Genomic DNA, 22,187 nt, shown 5'->3' on the forward strand with positions numbered 1-22,187 from the left:
AAAAAAAATCTCCTGGCAGTGCAAAGTCGACAAGGAGCTTTTGGAAATTTTAGCGGGTCTAGGAGCCCAAAGCACGGAGTAGCGGCGTTGGTTGTTCCGTGCCGTTGACAGCTGAATGGCTTCAAGAATTGCTATGCAAGATCAGCTACCCTGAAGCCGGCGTGATCTTGGAAAATAATTGATAAACTATGTGGTTGTTGTTCATGGTAAGATGGAGTAACGACAATAGCAAATTGGGCTGGGAGCCCGTTTTGTATGATTATTGTAAAACAGGCAACCACTTCCATCTTTGGTAAGCCAGGTGTAACAGTGTAACGAGTATATTGAATCATTAACACTTGTGTCATATATACCAAACATCAACATGCTGGTAAAATGCATACGATGGGGACCAACAAGAAAATTATACAATCTAGAGAGATTAGAGATTTATTATCACCAAATCAAATTGTCGGAATCGCCTAATTGTTTCTATAAAAGCCTCGTGTTACCCATAATCCATCCCACATCTTCATCTAATATGCCTTTCAGCAGTGTTGTACATAATTTACAATGAGCTATCGCTGTCGCTCTGTGTATAGATAAAGAAAACCCTCTGGCCTCTACTCTATAGCATGCACGTTCGTTATTTATACATTGGGTGATAGGAGATCGTATTTGACACATCGTTCAACCTAGAAAGATACTTGTTAGCATGGGGAATACTCACTGTTGGGAGGGTGTAATCAAACTCACATCGTCAACGCTAGCCTGCAAAAACTTCCTCGTCTCCAGGCCCATCCACAGCATAATCATGGAGAAATCGCCGTGCTTCGCCATCTGTGCACCACTCTGAGCGCTCAGCTGTCTCAGAATTGGCAGCGAGCTGCTCAAAAGGTCGACATTGGGATTCAGACTGCGTCCAATGCCCTCCAGAAGGAGAATACTGATAACGACATTGACAAAGTCGCCTTCCAGGCGGACGTGATGGTTGCGCACCATGGAGAGGACTTCCTGTAGGATGTCACCGATTTTGACGTTGCCGAGGGCCAGTGTGCGGCTCTTGACGCTCAGGACGAGATGCTGCATCTTGAGGGCAAAGACTTCCTTGTCGATGACGGCCTCAGGTTGGCGGCAGCGCTCGCACATGAGATGGCCGGCCTTGTAGCCGTCAAACTCGGCGACGGCACGGAATAAGGCCAGGAAATTGTCCCGATTGACTGCATTCAACTCCGTCACCAGACCTGTGTCGATAAAGATGAGTTGTGGACGATAACCCTCGGCATCAATCTTGGCCAACTCGGCTTCCCATGCGGATTTGTCACTGCGGCGTCGGTATGGCCGTAGTCGTTCCAACACCTGCTCCGTAACATCGAGGTGGCCGCCGTCCGAGTTGGGAGCCTTCTCAGCAGACCGACGCAGCCGAATATTCGGTTGTGCGGACTGATAAAAACGGACCATGATATTGCCCGGGTGCAAGTCGGCATGAACAAAGTTGTCCAGAAGCAACATCCGGAGAAACGCGTCCAGCCCCTCGTCAGCAATATCATGCTGGAAGACGCCACCTCCGTTTTCCATAAAGTCCGCTAGAGGTATTCCCTGAGCAAACTCTTCAATGAGAACGTTGCGGGTCGTGAACTCGGAATAGGGGAAAGGGAATGAAGCCGTCGTCCGATCGCCAAAGTTCCTTCTGAATGTTTCCAGATTGGCGGCTTCTATTCGCAAATCTAGCTGGAGCTTCATCATCTCCCCGAATTGGGAAACCTCGCCCGGTAAAGACAGCCACTCGATGGTGGGGATCGTATTGAGCAAAGTGGCGAAGAAGCCCATGATCTTCAGATCCCTTCGCACGATACGTTCAACATTGGGGTGCAATACCTTGACGGCGACGTACGTTGACGGAACCTGCTTAGGTGAGCTTTTCAAAACAGTTCTCACATGCTGCTTCACATTTTGTGTAAGAAGTCGTGGTTCCATTGGGGCGGTTGCCAGTTCTTGCGGTGCTGCAAAATCAGGTTTGAGCTTTGCTTTGTAGACTTGGGCGATGGCGCCAACCCCTAGAGGTGTTTCAAGGAACTCGTCAAAGATGTCCTCGAAATTACGTCCGTTGAAAGCTGCTTCAACTGTCTTCCGAGTGACGCGCATGGAATGGGCCGGCGCGTTCGAATGCAACTTAGACATTGTATCGCACATGGCCGTGGGGAAGATGTCGGTCCTCGAAGCTGCCCACTGGCCGAGCTTGATGAACGCAGGGCCTGCCAGCTCCATGGATTTCACAAGGAATCCATACCACCAGAGGGTGCCGCTTCTTTCGCCGTCTTTGTCAGGATGGCGTCGCCCAAACCAGATGGCGGGCACTGAAAGGATGACAGGCACGAAGATGACCACGAGGTGTAAGAACCTTGTTCCAGTGCAGATTGGCTCCCAGATGTAGCCATCCCAGAATAGAAGAATCTGCTGCACGATCCTGGATATCCCCCGGTCATTGTCGTCGATGGTCTTGCGAATCTCATCTCGCGATGCTTCCAACATGCGAAGCTCGCCCGTCTGCTCGGTTCCCCCATTGTCCGTCTGAGCCAGCTGAATGAAAGCTCCCGTGCCTAACGCTGCTGCACCGGCCGAAGCACGCAATGCAATCCTGCCTCTTGTCCTGCCTTCTTTCCATCCTGTCCTCCTAGCCGTGTGAATCCAATTATGCAGCCCATCAGTTCTCCGGAGTCCCAGTCCTGTCTGACGCAGCAAATGAGGTCGAAATAAAGTGCGCCCACACAGCCGGCCTAAGAGAAGGCCGGTCTTCATGTCGGCGGACAATCACGCGCACTCAATTCCAGGCCGATGAGGGCCGTAATCATAATCGATGCCTCATGAAGAGTTTCTGAGGTTTAAAGGAGAAACACGAGGAAAATAGAGCATCGCCCGAGTTAATACGACCCGGGTTAGAATCACAAGCTTCGCTGCAGAATCCCGTGCCGGAATCAATCGGTGACGTAGTGGAGTGGTCACGGCGATTGCCCGGCTAAACATGTGCGAGAAAAAAAAAGTTTCGGGTTTGGCCGTAAGAATGATGCGATAAGATTATGCTGTTGGCTTGGAAATTTCCAAGGCTTAGAACCGACATCCCCCTCAACAACCTTTGCATCTTTGATTGCCTCAGCAATCTTCTGCTGCTGTCTGTAACCTACAACTCGCATTTTGTCCTCTTCGCATACCTTGATTACTTGTATAATCTCTGCATCTCACAATGGGCTGGTTCTGGGCCGAGCCTGCCCCTCCGGCCGGCATCCCTCAAGGACACCCGGCCGTGTCATTGAACAAGGAGCCTCCGGTATGATCAACCCGAGAGACTCGGACCTAACAGACGGTAGAGACTCACAAATAACAGCCCGGATGTCCCATGCACCAAAAGGCCGCCGATGCCTTCAACCCGCACAAAGCTATACCCGCCGAGAAACCGTCCTCCACGTCCGGCTGCCCAGTCCCTCATGGCTCGTCATCACCTCTGCCGCCATCTGGCTGTCCGGTGCCTCACGGCTCCCGCGACCAGGAAGAGCCCAATTCGATCCTCTCTCAACTCAACCCCTTGAACTACATGTTCCCCGATTTGTCACAGAAGCCTGCGCCGACGCAGACGATGGCGCTGCCGACGGAGCGTGAAGAATCCACCATCCCCAAGGGATCCGGCGACGGCACGTGGGAGTACCCTTCTCCCCAGCAAATGTACAATGCCTTGTTGCGCAAGGGCTACACCGACACCGACGTCACAGCCGTGGAATCCATGGTCTCTGTCCACAACTTCTTGAACGAGGGCGCATGGCAGGAGATTATCGGCTGGGAGGAGCGCTTTGCGCGCGGCTTATACAGAGGATGGCAGGTCTGTAAGCGAGGAGAGGCGCACTCGGCAGAAGAGCTGGATCGCCAGTGGGATGGAGTGGATGTCAGCCCTACCCTCATCCGCTTCCAAGGACGACCCAAGGACCTGACTCCCAAGGCTACGATGCTGCAGGTCCTGGGCTGGATCTACCCTTCCAAGTTTGGGTAAGATGAGGCGTTGACCATTCGTATACAGAATGAAAGAACGAAAAGCTAACAAGAGACTTAGAACTGACCTTCCATTCGATCGCCATGACTGGTTCGTCTCCCGAAATGTCAACGGCGAAAAGAAGGAGATCCGATACGTCATCGACTACTACTCCGGAGAGCCGGAGCCCACTGGTGAGCCCGTCTTCTACCTGGATGTCCGCCCTGCGGCCACGCCTCTGGGAAGCGCCGAGCGCATCATCCGATGGAGCACAGATGTGTGGTGGAAGGCTATTGGCGGTGACCAGCGAGAGCAGAACCCGCAGCCGTTTTTTCGCCACAACGCCGTTAAGCCTTGGGGCTAAGTGAGCTTTTCTTTCTGCATTGCTTCCTTTATGCAAGTGGTTTGTAATTCCCATCTCAAAAAAATTAATGACTGTGCCTTTGGGCTTGTATATTATCATGAATGGAATAGGCGTTAGTGTATAGTAAATAGATTTCAATGGTTGATGTGCATACGAGGTTTGTAAATTATGTAAACGTAAAAGATACACTTAGTCAACAAGGAGGTCAAGAACGCGGAATATCGCTGTTGTGTTGAATTTTATATACAGGAAGAGACTGAATGAGCTATTAAAACCTGTGTGTATTGGTGTATCCCTAGACTGTACTTCATTAAAGGTCGAATCATGATTCTCCGTATTGCTTTAACCACGCTTTACAAAACACATCCGTGGCACCTATGAACATAACCCCTATGGAAAAAAAAAGCAGAGGATATTGCCACGAACCAAGCTGGTGTTTCTACACTATTTCCTACAAACGCCCAGCACGCAGCCGAAAGTGTTGTTTCCGAGTTGATTGGCTCGAAAAAGAAGAATAAAATCGATAAAAAAAAGAAGAAAAAAAGTCATCGTCGCCATGAAAAAGAGCCTTGTATCATGAGACAGTTGTGTTTAGCGTTCAAACTCTTTTGGCATCACAGTGTCGTGTTTACCGTATATACTTGCTGACACCCCCTACTTGTCCTTGACTTGATTGGTGTTCGCATTGTTTCAATCTGTGCTGGCGCTGAGATCCATTGGCTTCTCCCAAAGGTTCCGAAGGAGCGCAGTCATACCATCCTCCTCCTCACCTCCGACGAGGCTAGAGCCGCTAAGTCTCTCGCTCAGTCGGTTCATGTCGTCTCCCTCGTAGCTAGAGCCTGTCGCGCCGTTGATTTTCACCGATCCTGCGCGCTTGACGGGAAGAGCCTGGCGTCCTTCTGGCATGCTTATGTTTCGAATGTGACGAGCGGTGAGATCTGTCGATCGTTTGCTAGCTGTAGTAGAGCCGGTATTGGAGCGAGGAATCCTCTTGTTCTTGTCTAAACCCGGCAATTGGGTTAGGCGATTCAACGATCGCACGACTGGGTTCTGATGCCGTCGGACAACCAGGTATTCCATGCCTGTACGCTCTAGGAGCTTGCCAACGCGAGGATCCCGACTGTTGCCTCCATCGTGTCCTGGATCTCCGATGCCAATTAGAGGCCCGGCTCCTACAACCCCGCCAACGCCCGGGACTGCTTGGCCGGGCTCAAGTGATGAGCTAGCTCGCTGAAGGTTCAGTTTCTGCTGCGTGCGCGAGGTATTCGCTGAGGGTGCAGCTGTTCTCCTGGCGGGCTTGGGCACCAGGGTGCTGTTTTCACTCTCCATGGCAAGAGTGGTTTCACTGGGGAAATCGTGTGATCTCGATAAGTTGGCCATTGAATGTACTCGTAGCGGGAGGTCCTCGGATCGGTGGGAGCCTCCTCCACGGATAGGGTTGTAGAACGAGCCCTCGCTGGTGAGGCCGGAGCTGGGGACCTCGACGAAACGCGAAACAAGGCCATCCTCCTGGCTCTCTGTGGGCGGAGAGGGCTCGTGGCTGGTCGAGTCGGGCGACAGGTGCACGGGAGTCGCCTTGGCCATGTCGGTGGACATTTGAGGCGGGGCGCCGTGTAAAGTTCTCTGCAGCAGTCGCGTCGTGGGAAAGTCCTTTCGCTCTGGTTCCTTGCGAGCAGGTGGTGACGATGATTCAGGTGGCGCGGCCAACGCGCTCGGCGTCTGCGGGCGAGAATTTGCCGTACTACTGCCTGGGGGGTAGGAAGAATGCGTGCTGCTGTTGAGCGAGCCCTTTCGCGACAAATAGGGAGAATTAGAGCCGCTGGCGTCGACCCATTCGTCTTCCGGGTCGTCTGAGCCGAGATCGAAATGGACCTGCGACTTGGCGGGCTTGTTGTGAATGCCGGTTCCGCTGGAGCTGCGTTTCAGCTTGTCGGCAGACTTGGTGCGCTTGCTGATCTCGACATGCGACCGGTTGCGCTTCAGGTTGCTCTGCGAGAGGCTCTTGGGGATGGTGGCAGCCGCCGGCTCCTGCTGAGGCAATTTGACGTCGCTGGTGGCGCGGCGGTGCGGCACTGGGCGCTGGGCGAATTGGCTCTCGAGGTCGGTGGGCGAGCCCTGCTTCCTCAGATTGACTCGCGACGAGCTGTGGTTGTGCTTGTGCAGGCCCTTGCTGGTAGACGGCACTCGTCCGTGCAGGCGGCCGACGTGGTGCTGCTTCTGGTGCTTGGGGCGAGGCGCATGTCCCGAAGAGGCGACTGTGTTGGCGTCGCTGTGGTCACTGGCGTGATGGTTGAGGGGAGGGCGCTTTGATTGGCCGGCCGATGCAGCTGCAGATGCAGATGCGCTGTCTTGGTCACTCTCGGAAGCCATGCTTGCGGCTTTGCCTCTGTCCTGTCACTGTCACTGTCACTATCACTGTCTGGGCCGCGCTGGGCCGGATTTGCTGGCTGTCGTGAGGCTGCCGCAGACGAGCCTCGTCTCGTGGCGATTGCCCGCAATGCGCGGCGGTGCGGCGTATCGACACGATGCTTTTCGACGGCCTTTGCAAGTGCCCTGGGCCGGACGGGATCCTGGTGGAGGGTGAGACACGTGTGAATGGCTATAAAGGGTGGTTGATGTCGGCTCAAAGCGACGCGATGCGACAGGCGGCTTTCCGAAGCGTCCAGGGGGGGTCAATTGACGGCAGCGCCTTGTAGCTTGTAACAGCAACCACCTCGTACTGTACAGTATGATCGGGATGCAGGGAATAGAACAGAAACACGAATTGGCGCGGATTGAGGATGGCGGACCGGAAGGGGGATGTGATGGAAGATGGAAGATGGAAGATGGAAAAGAGAGATGGAAAGACGGTGGGTATTAGAGGCCGATGGAAAAGGAAAAGTTTAAAGAAAAGGACAGGATAAGGAGAAAAAAAAAGTGCGATGCGTTTGCTGCTCGCGGCAGGTGGAGGAGGGTTGAACAAAGTGCAGTTGTCATGCCCTAATACAGGAATAGTCGCCGTTCCCGAGACCGAGACAGACCGCTGGACCGGGTCTCTTTGTCTTTGAGCGACGACGAGAACAAAAGAGATGGAGGGTGGCCGAGGCTGCGCAGTGGTTGAGGCTCTGGCTGTTGAGTCGGTGGCCGCTTGCTTTTTCTGTTTGCTTGTGGCCCGCCAGATGCATCCGCTTCAAATACGAAAGGCAAGTTTTCTGTCGCCGATTGCCGTGTTGTACTGTACTGTGCTGTGCTGTGCTTGTTACGGACAGTCTAGGAACTCAACTCCCCAAGGTATCTCTCGGTATAATGGATAATGCAAACAAACTTGGGACTAAAACCTACATACTCAGACTCTCTCTCCTTTTTCTCTCCGTTCCCAGCTTCTTCTCTCTCTTTTTTTTCTGGGTCCGGACACTGGAATGTCCGCCAAAGAGACAATGTCTTAGCTCTAATTCACCACCTTATTCATCAGCATAACTTGCGTCATACTTGTTGTCTCTGCTCCATCCCGGATTCCTCTGTGCTTCCTTGGCGTTCCACGCTGAGTGTACAGTTAAGCTGTTCTAGGGTCACCCATGAAACCTGGACCTGTACATGTACAGCTTTCCTTTTTTTAGCGCCAAAGGAAACCTATACATGTACAGCTTTCCTTTTTACACTACTTATACAGTGTATTTTTCTTCCAAAATTTACCGATGCAGATAAGGATTCCCATTGATGACCGCTCTGGTCGACAATCCAGCAACATCTTCACTCCCTGCGGTCGTTCCGGACTAGATTGCTCCCGGCGCTATAAAATACAGTGCGAATTTTAAAGTACACGTACTGTATAAACCCGTAATTTAACCGATTTATATGTATAGCTTTTAGCGCTAAAGGAAAGCTATACATGTACAGGTTTCCTTTGGCGCTAAAAAAAGGAAAGCTGTACATGTACAGGTCCAGGTTTCATGGGGGACCCTAGAACAGCTTGTCTTAGTACTCTTCCACGCTGCGCTTGGGCCGCATCAGGTAGTGCAGCGTACAAGTACGACTATCTAATCTCGCTCCCCCGGGAATGGCGAATCCAGCTCCATTGAATGGTTCAGTCTTCTCGATTGTGGCGCACCGGTGAAGGAGCTCTTGCACATCACTTCAGACGTCGAAATGAACGAGGCTTGCTAATCCATAGTTTGCGCTTGGGCCATTACAAACAAGTGAGGACACGCACCCCTGTGACAGACACAGAGATCCGACTTTACTGTACCTTATACACTCGTACCCCCATGGCAACTGGAAGCCCTGTTCGAGGCGAGGGATCGATTCTCGGCCAGATACGATGTAGCTGCTGCCTAGAATTGCCCAAGCTGTCCGCGTCGTTGCCCAATATCCTCGAGATGCTCAAACCTGGCTCCCATGCCATAAACACATCGGCTATTCTCCCCGCATAACCCTGTTCACCACGTAGCGATGACGTTGGGCTGTCTGAAACGTTTCATTGTCATGCTCCCCTTTCTGCTAGCGCAGGGAGACGCTGCTGCTTGATGTATTTGGTGATGGTACGGAGTACGAGAACTGGAGAACAAAGGCCTATCAAGTTGAATCGTGCCAATACGCGTATTCTTGATTCCAGCCCCGATCCCGGAGTGGTGGAATTGTAAGCCACAAAAACCATTGCTGCTCGATCACGGCAAAGCCAAGATGCATTTGAAGATTGAGTGCGTTGCTACTACGCTAGAGCCATCGGTTTGATGAATTGAGATTGTTCCAGCATCAACTTGCCCAGAAAAGCCAACGCAGTGCGATGAGAATCGTGGATCTGGATCTTCCAAGCCCAATAGCCGCGATCATGAAGCATCACGTGACTATTGCGAGTCGTCATAATCTCTGATAAGGTCGGCCCCACAAATCTGTTGCAGGTAGAATGGCCATCACGCAGCCGGAGTTTGAGCGTTAGCCAACTTTTTGAACTTCCAAAGGTGTCGCGACACCCGATGCAAACATCCTCCTATCCGGCTACAAATCTTAGTGCAACGCCTAGGCAAAGAACTCAACAATGTCTTCCATCGCAGAGATCCAAGCAGAGCGACAGACGTACCAGGAACAAGTATGAACGAAGCCTCTGTGCCTCTTTGTTGATGGTTTTCAAGGCCCGCTGCTAACCCAAATCTAGCTGGACCTTGTTCTTGGCCAGATCCGCGATGATCCCGACAATGTTGAGCTCAAGGCTCTCCATAACGAGCTGAAGGAATTCGTTGATCTTCTCGACGAAAATATCGCCGAGTTGAAATCGAAGCAGGCTCCTAAACCCGAAGTAAAACCAGCCGCGCCACCTCCTGAGCCAGCCAAGTGGTCCAAAGAGAACCACCCAGCCTTCAAGAAGGCGGCACCACCGGTCGAGGAAAAGGAAGAAGCCCCTGTCAACTACCAAGTAAATGATACCGTTCTGGCAAAGTGGATTTCAGGCGACAAGGCCTTCTACCCAGCGCGCATCACGTCCATCACTGGATCATCCACCGATCCCATCTACATTGTCAAGTTCAAGACCTACGACACTACGGACACTCTCAGGTCGAGAGATATTCGCCCAATTTCTAACAAGCGGAAGGCCGATGCTCCCCCTTCGACATCTGCTGCCCCAGTGGCTACAACGCCGGCTCCTGGCGTCGTCAGCTCGGCTGGGGCTACCATGTATCCAGAGGCGCAGAAGGAGTCTGAAGCAGAAAAGGATGCTGCCAAGGCACCCAAGCCCAAGAAGATCAAAGCCACAAAGGAATTAGAAGCTGGCAAGTCAAAATGGCAAGATTTCAATGCCAAATCAAAGTTTGGCAAATCTAACAAGAAGGACTCCATGTTTCGCACACCCGAGGGAATCCACGGACGAGGTAAGTCTCTAAATTCGACCTCTTCATATGAAATCTCGCTAATTGCTCTCTACTAGTTGGCTTCACTGGCTCTGGCAAAGCAATGAGAAAGGACCCTACCCGTAGTCGTCATGTCTACCAGGTTAATGAAGAGCTCGATTAAATGCTTTGCCGAGAAGAGCCAGTGTAGGGGGATTTGGGCCGATGAGGAAGATCTCAAAGAGGTCTCAGAGGCGTTATGGAGTTAGGAAATTATTGTTGATACTGCGGTAATTTGCCTTGCAATATGTTGTGGCAGAGGCTAACCGTTGAGCATTTCGCTTTTTTTACACCAGAACGTTGACATCGCGGTTCACGAGAAGCATTAGGTTATGGGAATATTGATTGCATTCTGACAGCTTTGGCAAACCACCACATGTTTCATCCAAGAACAGGCCCCCCTTTTGGGATCAGCAATGGATTGCTAAGTTACGATGGCAGGTTCAACGACCACATTTCATCAGACGATGTGGAAATCCCCGAATATGCCGTCTAGATTTGTTACCGTGTCGAGAAAGAAAGTTAGTGATTATGGCTCCCGACCTCCTTCAGGTCAATCTTGGGGCAAATAGCTCTAGCTATATCAAGGAAGGCCGATGCTCGTTCGCTGGATGGTTCAGAGACGACAGTGGGCTTCCCCCTTTCCCCGTCATCGCCAATGTTGGGATGAAGAGGAATATCTCTTAGAAAGTCAATCCCATGCTCTTGACACAGCTTCTCAACCTTTTTGTTTGATCCAAAAACATGAGTGTCCTGATGGCAGTGTGGGCAATTAAACAGAGACATGTTTTGGACCACGCCGAGGATATTGACGCCAACTGTTTTAAACATGTTTATGCCCTTGACTGCATCCTTTGTTGCCAGAGTATGTGGTGTAGTGATGATGACGGATCCTGTGCTAATCAGTATCTGAGACGAAAAGAGCAACAGTGCTCAATGTGTTCAAGAAATAGCTGCTTACCATCCAAGATGATTTGCTGAGTAATGGTCAACTGCGTGTCTCCTGTTCCGGGAGGCAGATCCAAAACAAGGATATCCAAACCACCCCAGTCCACTTCGTGAAGAAGCTGCTGAATCGCCTTCATAACCATTGGCCCTCTCCATACCACGGGGGCACTCTCTCCCACCAGATAGCCCATCGACATTGTCTTGACGCCATAATTTGTCAAGGGTACTAGTTGATTGTCTTGGAATGTGTCAGTAAAAAGGGTATGCAGGCAATGATGGTCTTCTTACTGTTGGATAACCTGGGCTCCCCTGATAGATCGAACAAGGTAGGAATGGATGGGCCGAAAATATCTGTGTCTAGTATTCCGGCGCGATATCCTAGTCTAGCAAAAGCCAGTGATAGGTTTGCTATCTCACTCATGAGCCTACCATATAATATACCTACATATTGCAATTTCGCCACATACCAGCAACGGTGCTTTTGCCAACGCCACCCTTAGCGGATGACACCGCAATGACCTTGTCTACACCAGCAATCTTCCGCTTCTGAGGCCGTTTTGGCCAGCTTGGCGGAGTGCCCGATCGGGGAAGACCCTGATATTTCGTTAACTAGGGGATTTTTCTTTTCTTTGATGAACAATACAGACTAACTGACCAAAGGATTTTCATGTTGGAGAGCTCTTACAGCTCGAAAGAGCAGCGAGGGCGAAGAGCGCATGGTCGATATTTACTGAGGAAACTTGAGAATGACTCATGAAAACGTAAGGGGAGAAGTGTAACAAGTCTCAATTGGCGAAAGTCATTGTATGGCTACAACACTTTGTTGACGGCCTGTCCACACTCCCCGACCAATGTGAGCAAGATGTTGATTCATAAGAGTGATGTGAGGCTACTAATCCAGCACTATTACTTTGTACTCCATACAAGCAGATGGCCCACTTATCAGCAACGCTGGTGCTTTTTCGGGTTTGGTTTCTAAGGCGGTACAAGCTAATATTCTGCCGCCACCCACCGCCTAAAAGTTTAGGACCTGCAAGACGCCCATTGATAGCAGAAAAATTCCCAGCGTGGGGTGTCAACACTCGTTTTCAAGCCAGCCAAACCAACAATCAAAATGGCCAAAGCAAAAGGACGCGCAAAGGATTTCCAAGACCCGGATGAGGAATTGGTCAAAGGTATTGAGAAATGAGATTTATTCTTTTGCCGTACCATTGAATACTAAATGAATGGCCTTAGACTACGATCCCGAAGCCAATGGAAACAGCGACAATGACAACGGGAGTGGCTTGAGCGAAGATGAGCGCGCTGGCACCGAGCACTACGTGACGGTTGGGCGTAGTAAGCTTCGGGAGAAGGAAGGGCTTTCTCTGGGCCGCCAATACCGAGGATCTCGAGTTTCGCGCCAGGCTCTAGAAGAGGAGGACGATGACGAAGATGAGGAGGAAGACGACGACGATGAGGATGATGAAGATGCCGAATTTGATGACCCAGAAACGGCCGACTTAGTCGCTGATACAGCAGAAGCCAGCGACTCGGAAATTAGTAGCGACAATGCTCTGGCCGAATCTGATGATGAACGGTTGAACGCATTTGTGTTCCGGGGCAGCTCAAAGCCTAAGCAGCCCAAGAGCAAGCGAGCCTCTGCGGCGGACTTTATGTCTGCTTCTGAAGAAGAAGAAGACGATGAGGATGAGGATGAGGACGAAGATATGGACGATGGTCTTGATGCCTTGTTGAACGGCAATGGAACTTCCGATGAAGACGAGGAGGAGGATGAGGATGATGAAAATGAGGATGAGGAAGACGACGAGGAAGATGAAGACGAGGACGAGGACGAGGATGAAGACGAAGAATCAGCCAAGCGAAGCGCCAAACCTTCCCCGGCAACTCCATCATCAAACCAGACCGAAGTCCAGAAAGGAGTGGCTATTCAGCAGCAGAGGAAAATTTACGACGGGCTGCTCAACATGCGTATCCGACTCCAAAAGGCACTCGTCGCGGCGAATACATTCCCCACCCTGGATTCTGATTCGAGCTCAGAGACGGAGGCTTACGAAGCTGCTGAGGAAGCTGCTATCAAATTGCTAAACACCATCAGCGACCTTCGAGAAAACCTGGCCCCTCCCACAGCCGCCGGCAGCAAACGCAAGCGAATCGAGATTGACCTTTCCAACCAGCAAATCTGGGAGCAGATTCAGGAGGATGATCAAAGGGCCGCCAGGTTCCGCGAGGATAGACTGGATAAATGGTCTCGCAAGGTGCAAAGCGTAAATGCCGCCGCGCCAGCAAGTAGACTTGGCGCAAAGCCCAAGACCCTCATCAGTGCCCTTCAAGACCAGCTTGCCAGTCCCGATGAGCGGCTGGTCAAACGCACTCGAGTCCCTCGATCTTGCGCACCAGTTCAGGCCTCTAAGAAGATCACTGAGAGCGAGGACATTTACGACGATGCCGACTTTTACCAGCTCCTTCTGAAGGAGCTTGTGGATCAACGCACAGTAGAGTCCGCCGCAGAGCAGTCCAGCGCGGTGGCGTCGGTGATGCTTACCGCCAACAAAGAGGCCAAGTCCCGAAAGGTGGTGGACCGAAAGGCAAGCAAAGGACGAAAGATGCGGTTCACAGTGCACGAGAAGCTGCAGAACTTTATGGCGTCTGAGGACAGGAGGAGCTGGGAACAGGAGGCCATTGATCGCTTCTTTGGAACTCTGTTTGGTCAGAAGATGGAGCTTAATGAGGAGGAGAGCGAGGATGAGGAGATGGAGGCTCTGTATAAGGAGGACACCGGATTACGGCTGTTTAAATAAGAATAGGGGCTTTTTTCTTATATACTGGCATTGATGGATGGCTGGAAGAGGAACCAGCTGGGTTGGACATGATACATTGTGTTAATAAAGCTCATTTCACATTATTTTCTTGTTGTTGGTGATGCGTGATGTCTACTTGATCCTGTAGTTCTTACATATAGCAGCTAGATTTTCTGATACACAGGTACACCCCATATTATGCATCCTTTCAACCATATCACCCTCCAGGTTTCGAAATAGACGCTCCATATCTACTGAGCAAAATGGCCGGCAGTGTGAGTGTCGGAATCATCCACATTCCCACCGACGCACCGTATTTGTAAGTTGATGATTCCAAATCTTGCAACATAATCAATTATTACCAACAACAACAATAAGATGAGGATGCAACGAATTGTTCTACAACGGAGTCGAGCTTGGGAAACGCAATCATTTCCGAATCCGAATCCGCCTCGGAAGTGCTGCCGGGCGCGGGCGGGTTTTCTCGGCTCTTCCCCACAAACGCGGAAGTGCCCCGTTAGCATCCCGCCTTTCATATGCCGATTGAAAACAAATCGCAAGAGCTCAAAGCTGTTTTTTCGTTTTTTTTCTTCTGTTGGTTGTTTTTCTTTCGCTTTTCTCTTTTCTCTCTTGATTAACGGGGAACGAGTAAAAGACCAGAATCAAAGATGGCTTCACAAACTTCTTGGGTCCCGCTGGACAAAAACGGCGACTTCTCCATCCACAACTTGCCCTTTGGCATCTTTTCTGAGGGTGGCTCGCAGCCCCGCGCCGCCTCGCGAATTGGCGATTTCGTCATTGACCTCAAAGCACTCGCTGGCGATGAGCAGGCGAAGCAGCAGCTGAGCTCGCTTCGTGACCTGGAGGGAGTTTTCGGACAGACATCTCTAAACACCTTTGCTGAGCGTGGACGCGCAGTTCACCGTGCTGTGAGGGGTGATCTCCAGCGCATTCTAAGTCAATCCACAGATGTGCCAGCGATTCTCAAGGACAATGAGTCGCTCAAGCAAAAGGTCCTGATTCCGGTCGAGAAGGTCAAGATGCACTTGCCGATGCAGATCGGAGACTACACCGACTTCTACGCCGGCTACCATCACGCCTACAAAGTCGGTGTCCTGTTCAGAGGCCCGGACAATGCCCTGCAGCCAAACTACACACACCTGCCAGTGGGATACCACGGCCGCTCATCCAGCATCGTCGTGTCTGGGACACCTATCCGCAGACCCCGTGGCCAGATCCTGCCCAACCCAGCGGCGAACCCCAAAGAGCCGACGACAGTTGCCTGCCGTCGATTGGATTTCGAGCTGGAGCTTGGTTGCTTCATCTGCAAGCCCAATGAGATGGGCGAGTCAATCGACATCAACAAGGCCGAGGAGTACATTTTCGGCTTTGTCCTGCTCAATGATTGGAGCGCTCGCGACATCCAGGCGTGGGAATATGTGCCCCTCGGACCGTTCAACGGAAAGAACTTTGGCTCAACTATTAGCCCTTGGGTTGTTGTCGCGGATGCGCTGGAGCCCTTCCGAGCCCAGCCACTGCCGAACGACACCCCTGTTCAGGATTATCTCAAGGAGTCGCAGAAGGAGAGCGTGTTCGACATTCAGCTCGAAGTTGGCCTTACAAGTGAGCGACTTGCCCCCCTCCTCAGTCCCATTTGTTGAAAAATACTAATATGATGCGTGTCACAGCTGCGGATGGCGACCACGTCGACCTGTCCAAGACAAGCGGCCGAAATCTGCTCTGGTCCTTCCCGCAGATGATAACGCACCATACCGTTGGCGGATGTCCTCTCAGGGCCGGAGATTTGTTGGGCTCAGGAACCATTAGCGGCACAGAGCCTCGGGAGCGTGGCAGCTTGCTTGAAATGACCGAGGGTGGCAAGGCCGATGTTCAGCTTGAGAAGGGCGGGGTGCGTCGTTTCATCCAAGATGGTGATAGCCTGAACATGCGAGGATACTGCGAGAAGAACGGAGTGCGGATCGGATTTGGCGACTGCGAGGGCACGATTCTGCCTGCTCACGGGGCGTAAAGTTTGGAAGGGGAGAATCAACGGTATAATGAGAAATGTAACCAAAATATCCTTTAGATGAAATCAAAAGCAAAGCCAAGAGCTCTTTGGTGTCCAAGTCTCTTGTTGTCTGAGAATCGTCTCCGCCAGCTGTCTGCGTGGACAGGCGTGATGCATGGTGCACGTTGCTGGCGGATTTCGTCAAGAGCCGCTCGAGATAGGAAATAGGAAAACGGCTTTGTCATTTGGATAACGTTACCCGTATCCCGTCCTTCATCGCCAAATTCCGTGCTCCGCGGGCCCCACGGCTGCAACCCAATCAACCAAGCCATATTACGGAATATTGAGGGAACCGGCAATTCCACATGGCTTTGGGAACGCCCGCGCTTTGCCTCGCTTTGCCTTGCGTCGCCCATTAGGCGCCCTGCCATGCCTCGAGTGTGCCTCGTTCTACTTGGTACATGCCTGTCGAGGCTGATCAAGGAGTCCAAGGGCCTGTACTTTACTCGTACCTGTCAGTTCAGTTCAGTTGCGTCGACCTCGGCTCCGGCTCGTCTCCACCACGCGACAAGATTGATTGATCGATTGATTGCCCGTAAGCGGCTCAGCTTCCTAGAGGCGGAACTCACGACGCCTGTAACCCGTACTTCAGCTCCGTCGGCCGTTATCTTGAGTGCGGGAAAGCAGAAGCACGAAGCATCGAGTCCATCCCATCCCATCTTTTCCCACACCGGGTCCCGGGCGCTGTGAGGTCACGTGGCGCGGCTTTATGCTTGGTGCAGGAGCGTGCCACAAAGTCCGAACGGCCTCTCTATACCTTTTTTTTCTCTTCTTAACTCCCCTTGTGCTTGTGGCCCTCACATGAAGGGAAAAGGGCGACATGGAGCAGATTGAGACGCAGGCATCGGACCTGCGCTACCTGACGGCGCCAGTCGCCGCTTTGAGCGACTCGGCCAGTGTCTCGTACGAGACGCCGCAGCCACGGACACACATGAGCCCAGGTTCCGCCATGTACGGAGACAATTCCGCGCTGCACGACGACGCTTCGCCTGGCGATGGCAGTGCGAACAAGAGGAAGTCGGTGGACGAGGCGGGAGGCGCGAAACAGACGCGGAGCAAGAGGAATCGGGTGAGTTTATGCAATTGTCGTTGGTTGTATTTTTTTATCAAGGGCTGCCTGTGAGGCGATTGGGTGTGAGGATGTTGCCGATGCGTTCCGTCCAATACGAGTACACGCTGCGCCAAGGGGGAAAAAGGAAGAGAGCCGAGGCGCTGGAAGCACAAGGCAATATTTGGCTGTTGCTTTCATTGTACATCCCGGCAGATGGACAGACAAATCATTCAACTGTTTATGCCCGTTTTTGGTTGAATCCCATCAGCTGACGTCGTGGTCCAGTACATTTCCATTGCCTGGTAAGCCCACACTCGGCACTCTATGGCTTTCAGTAATCTACAAAATCCCTTCTCACCTGCTGGCTGTCTATCAAAGGATGCAATGACGGTGGAATATACTGAGCTCTGCTGACATTTGGGGGCCCGCCCCTACAGTAACGAGTGCAAGAGGCGCAAGATCAAGTGCAATGGAGAAACGCCTTGTCAACGCTGCGGCAATCTCAACCTGGCGTGCCTCTATGCGCCCAACTGCTGTTCAAACAACTTCAAAGACTCGGAAGAATACAAAAAGATTGCGGCGCAGCTGAGCCGGCTCCAAGAAGAGGTCAGCTGGCTCAACCAGAGCATGCGCAACATGCAGAGCGAGTCGCGATTCGCACACCCATCTTCTGATCGCATCATACCTGCTACTAACTCAATCATCGCACCATCACCATCACAGAGCTCGGCATCTGGCCACCGACCGGATTATCCTGGAAGGCAGACGCCATTCCAGGGCCCGACGAGCATGGCCTTCACCCTCGATGTAGCCAAAGAGACAATCAGCAACATGGGGTGGAAGACTACCGAAGAAGGAGATGACAATGAGCCACTACCAAACAACCACATTTCCTCTTCAGTTTCAGGCCAACTGCCCCAGTTGCCAGACCCGCTCTTGGAGTTTGACAAAGATGAGATGGTGCGCCTCTGCCGAGTGCATGAAGACGAGATTGGCATCATGTATCCTGTTCTCAATATCCAAACTGTGATTGCGCATGTCAAGAACATCTCGCTTTATATCAAGAGCCAACGACCAACTGAACCTCTGAATGACCTTCAAACTCTGCAATTAAAAGCCATCATGTGTTGTGCTCTTGTTGTAGAAGCACACGGTCATTGTGGGAAAGCGGTGCGGTTATATGAGAGCATGGAAAATACTATTAACAGAAAACTCATGTCGGACGGCCTTGAAGTCTCTGACCTTCCCCTCTTGGCTCTCGTTGCCGGTTATCGATTCTTATCCAATGAAGAAGTGCTTGCCTGGCGTGTCATGGGACAGGTGGTGCGCTTGTGCGTAGAGCTGGGCATTCACCAAAAGAGAGGGCTGATGATGATACAAAATGAGACTGAGAGGAAGAATGCTCTCAACAGCTTTTGGTCTGCATACGTTCTTGATCGCCGATGGGCGTTTGGAACGGGCCTGCCGTATGCCATCCAAGACGATGAGATTGACCCGACCTTACCCATGCCTGTGAGTTTGACGACTGTGGAGGAAAAAGAAGAAGGGGGAGGAGATTGCCGGACTAACGTCAACTAGGATGAATATCCCTACCTTGTTGCCATGATCACATACTCTCGAATAGGTGCCAAAGTCTGGCGTCAAGTATCTCATTTTGGCCCCGTTCTCGCCCGAGAACTGGGCCAGGAGGAAATTGAACGACTTGACCAAGAGATCCTGCGGTGGTACGAGAGTGTACCGGAAGAGATCAGAGTGCGTAATTGGGATAAAGAAACCCAAATGACATCAACACCATCATATAATCTGCAACGGTTGAGGATATGGACGTATCTACGTTTCAATCAAGTAAGTCATGTTGCACCTGTCAAACTTGCCCAAGCCGAACTAATGCCCTCCTAGATAAGGACATGGCTGTATACTCCCGTCCTACATAGTGCTACCAGCATCATGCAACATCCATTACAAGCGCAGCGTGTTGTTGACTTGGCAAAGGACACCATCCAGTATCTGCACCACCTCAACAGCACTACCAACCTCTACCGAAGAACGCAGGTCTTTTATCACCAGTTTCTTGCAGCAGCAATCTCCGTCGTCTTCCTCGCCTCAGTACACGCACCCGTACGATTTAGTGCGGTTTGCAGAGAAGAGTTCTACATGGCACTCGATCTGGTCAAGGACCTGTCCGTGAAGAGCTGGGTGTCTCAGCGGCTGTGGCGAACCATCAAGTCGCTCAAGGACGTGGCACCTCGCTTTGGTCTGAACCCAGATGAAGACCCTCATTCGAGCGCAGCACTAGGCATGATTGGCCTTGCAAGAGGCCACATGGATACCATGCCCTCTGGCCAGCCCATTTTTCAGCATCCTCCAATGCCTCCTAGGCAGAATACGGAACCCATAGTGAACAACAATAACGGCCAAAAGATACAGAGTGAGATGTCACGCATATTTGAGGGCTACGTCGGCCTCAATGGGGTTCAGTTTGGGAGCAACGGGGAAGAGCAGCATATCCCTCCTCACAGCGCTCTATCTTCTCCCGAGTCACAGGCTGCCATTTTTGCCTCGGCAGATGGAACAGTGTTCCCTCACATGCGTGAGATGTTTTAAGGGGAGATTAGTCTTCTTTTTTCGTACAGCGTCGATTGCTTTGAAGCCATGTTTGGTTCATGTAATTGCTCCTTCTTTTTTTTTGTAATGATAACATTCCCCCCCTTTCATCATGATAGGTTTTAGACGTACCATGCTCCATCCCATGGGTGCACGTTAGAGGCACATGCTTAACACGACATGAGATTAGAATATATGGCGTAAATTTGATGAATGAAAGGCCTGATTTGCGAGAGTTGTCTTAGATTTCGTTTATCTACAGCGCCGTGTGGCAGAATTTAGGCGGTCGGTCACGTTGACTTGGCTCTTTCACTTACATTGTGCTTGGATTTTTCATCCAAAAAGGCTACTTGTACTCACAACAACATCACGCGAGTGATTTTCATACAAAGACACGAATTGCCCACCCATTGATGGCTGAGAGCTGAAAAGAATCATGGTCATCAGAAGGACAAAAGGAAGGAAAAGCAGACCAGAGAAAATGTTCAAGAAGCCCGCGGCGCTTTTGCCCGCACAAAATCGTCGGGCAACGCCAACGAATCCCGGGGAGTTAGAAAAAATACACCCCTAAGCATGGATTGCTTAAAGCGGAAATTCTCAGCAGATTCGACCACTAGGATGTCTTCCTCTGAAGGGTCGGGGCCTAGACTGTTCGATTTATGCGTTTTCCCTGGGTTTCCCGCGGCGACAGGGTTCAAGGGGGGCGGGATTTCTCCAATTTCTCGACAGCAACATGGCGGTTTGACACGTTGACAGTTGGCATGCTTACATATTGATTATGCAGCAACAGTGAAAAAGCATCACCGATGCCGGATGTGGTGGCCGGCGGATCAACATGACGTTCTGGGAATCAGGGGTTTTGCTTGAGACGTCGAGATTTAGTCTCTCGAGCTATTGCCAACGACTGCACAATGCCCGCCGCTTATCCTGCGAAAAGAAAGGGGTGAAGATAACATTTGAGAACCAGGGAATAACAAGCCGCTACTGCTATCAGTCCCGGTTGGGCGACAAATGACCGTGCAGCATTAATCCATTCACGGCGGCTTTCGCGCTCGCTTATCTGCTGCAGCTGGTAGTAATCAATCGTCTTGCTCGGGAAAAGATTTTCTTCAACTTCGCCCGGACCATTAAATTACTTTGCCGCGGGAAACTAGTTTAAGATCCGCTCCACCAGCCCGATATCTAGGAGTTAACGCGCTGCAGCGCCGCTGCTACTAGCCCAGTAATAAACTTTAGTTAAATAATGCCTGGTATTTACAGCTGTTATTAATTGGATATTTTATAGCTAGTAATTTATTATTAATAAGTATATTATAAAAGTAAAGTAAGTAATATAATAAATTTATAATATAATAAAGTACTTAATTTTTATATAATAAATATATTATTTTTATATAATATTAAACTATATTAAAAAAATATATATACTTTATAACTTAATAAAAGTTATTAAGTTATAATTATAACAGCAATTGGAAAGGGTGCCAATTGAGCCAATAATCCAAAAAGATCAGCAATACTAGCACTTTATGCTAGGATTCCCTTTACAACAGCCTATATAATAGGTAATAGATTACAGCGCCCTTCAGGGCCTATAATCCTGTTACAATAATAACTTACTTAATAAATTATCCTTAGCTAAGCTTATAAATAGTAGTATTAAGTTTATATAAATAAATAAATAAATAAAGGGATTAAGTATAGTATATAACCCTATACAGCAATAATACCACACTATTATCCTTTTAATCCTTTACTATATTAATTAATTGACCAAAGTAATTAAACTTATTATATTATTAATGCCTTATTAACTAGTAGTAATTATAAACTATAATTTATAACTATTATTATTTTCTTTTCTTTATATAATACTACTAAATATCTTATTTATTAAATAATATTAAAAATTTATAAAGGTTATATTTATTATTAAAAAGTTTAATAAAGTTATAATAACTAAGTTAAAGGAAAACTATGCCCTAGCCTTTAGTTTAAAATCTAAAATTAATTTATAACTTAACTTAATTAATTATAATTAACTAAGTTAAATTTTAAAAATTTAGATTATAAAGTATAGTTAATTAAAGTTTAAAATTAAACTTAAAATATATAAAACAACCTAAATAATAAAATTTAAATATAATATAATTAACTTTAAGCTTATAATTTATAATTTAATAACTTAATTAAATTAAATAAATTAATTATTTTATTAAGTTATAAAAAGTAATAATAATTTTATTTAAAAATAAATTATATATATAATATTTTTAAAATTAAAAAACTATTTAATAAAATTATATACCTTAATATTATAGGCTAAACTCTTATAACTATAACTATAGGCCACTTAAGTAAAAGGCTATAAATAAACAACAGGCTATTTAATTAATAAGGAATAACTTAATAAAATTAATTATTAAGTTAATTAAGTATAACTTAATAAACTCTATTATTAAGAATATTAAAAATACTTAGCTAATTAAATAT

The 22,187-nt window shown here is 49.5% G+C and overlaps 8 protein-coding genes across 8 annotated transcripts; 5 read left to right on the forward strand and 3 right to left on the reverse strand.

The window, feature by feature from the left end:
* Nucleotides 1–705: 705 nt before the first annotated feature.
* Nucleotides 706–2,778, reverse strand: Triagg1_5825 (uncharacterized protein; the record flags this gene model as incomplete). The annotated part of the gene is made up of 1 exon (XM_062900381.1): nt 706–2,778. The coding sequence occupies one exon, from the start codon at nt 2,776–2,778 to the stop codon at nt 706–708; it is 2,073 nt and encodes a 690-aa protein (XP_062755337.1).
* A 442-nt stretch (nt 2,779–3,220) lies between these two features.
* On the forward strand, nt 3,221–4,361 carry Triagg1_5826 (uncharacterized protein; the record flags this gene model as incomplete). Its single annotated transcript, XM_062900382.1, has 3 exons — nt 3,221–3,304; nt 3,362–4,014; nt 4,079–4,361. The coding sequence occupies 3 exons, from the start codon at nt 3,221–3,223 to the stop codon at nt 4,359–4,361; spliced, it is 1,020 nt and encodes a 339-aa protein (XP_062755338.1).
* Nucleotides 4,362–5,051: 690 nt separating this feature from the next.
* Nucleotides 5,052–6,731, reverse strand: Triagg1_5827 (uncharacterized protein; the record flags this gene model as incomplete). The annotated part of the gene is made up of 1 exon (XM_062900383.1): nt 5,052–6,731. One exon carries the CDS (start codon nt 6,729–6,731, stop codon nt 5,052–5,054), a length of 1,680 nt encoding a protein of 559 aa, XP_062755339.1.
* Nucleotides 6,732–9,375: 2,644 nt separating this feature from the next.
* Triagg1_5828 (uncharacterized protein) lies at nt 9,376–10,346 on the forward strand (the record flags this gene model as incomplete). Its single annotated transcript, XM_062900385.1, has 3 exons — nt 9,376–9,426; nt 9,493–10,204; nt 10,261–10,346. 3 exons carry the CDS (start codon nt 9,376–9,378, stop codon nt 10,344–10,346), a joined length of 849 nt encoding a protein of 282 aa, XP_062755340.1.
* Nucleotides 10,347–10,744: 398 nt separating this feature from the next.
* Triagg1_5829 (uncharacterized protein) lies at nt 10,745–11,839 on the reverse strand (the record flags this gene model as incomplete). Its single annotated transcript, XM_062900386.1, has 4 exons — nt 10,745–11,115; nt 11,184–11,408; nt 11,638–11,764; nt 11,822–11,839. The coding sequence occupies 4 exons, from the start codon at nt 11,837–11,839 to the stop codon at nt 10,745–10,747; spliced, it is 741 nt and encodes a 246-aa protein (XP_062755341.1).
* A 445-nt stretch (nt 11,840–12,284) lies between these two features.
* On the forward strand, nt 12,285–13,971 carry Triagg1_5830 (uncharacterized protein; the record flags this gene model as incomplete). Its single annotated transcript, XM_062900387.1, has 2 exons — nt 12,285–12,345; nt 12,407–13,971. The coding sequence occupies 2 exons, from the start codon at nt 12,285–12,287 to the stop codon at nt 13,969–13,971; spliced, it is 1,626 nt and encodes a 541-aa protein (XP_062755342.1).
* A 668-nt stretch (nt 13,972–14,639) lies between these two features.
* On the forward strand, nt 14,640–16,000 carry Triagg1_5831 (uncharacterized protein; the record flags this gene model as incomplete). The annotated part of the gene is made up of 2 exons (XM_062900388.1): nt 14,640–15,594; nt 15,660–16,000. 2 exons carry the CDS (start codon nt 14,640–14,642, stop codon nt 15,998–16,000), a joined length of 1,296 nt encoding a protein of 431 aa, XP_062755343.1.
* An 859-nt stretch (nt 16,001–16,859) lies between these two features.
* Nucleotides 16,860–19,694, forward strand: Triagg1_5832 (transcriptional regulator family: Fungal Specific TF; the record flags this gene model as incomplete). The annotated part of the gene is made up of 5 exons (XM_062900389.1): nt 16,860–17,108; nt 17,376–17,392; nt 17,528–18,602; nt 18,669–18,935; nt 18,990–19,694. The coding sequence occupies 5 exons, from the start codon at nt 16,860–16,862 to the stop codon at nt 19,692–19,694; spliced, it is 2,313 nt and encodes a 770-aa protein (XP_062755344.1).
* Between the last annotated feature and the right edge of the window lie 2,493 nt (nt 19,695–22,187).

Source organism: Trichoderma aggressivum, assembly GCF_033847375.1.
Source record: "Trichoderma aggressivum f. europaeum strain CBS 100526 chromosome Unknown scaffold_021, whole genome shotgun sequence".
Taxonomy (NCBI): Eukaryota; Fungi; Ascomycota; class Sordariomycetes; order Hypocreales; family Hypocreaceae; genus Trichoderma; species Trichoderma aggressivum.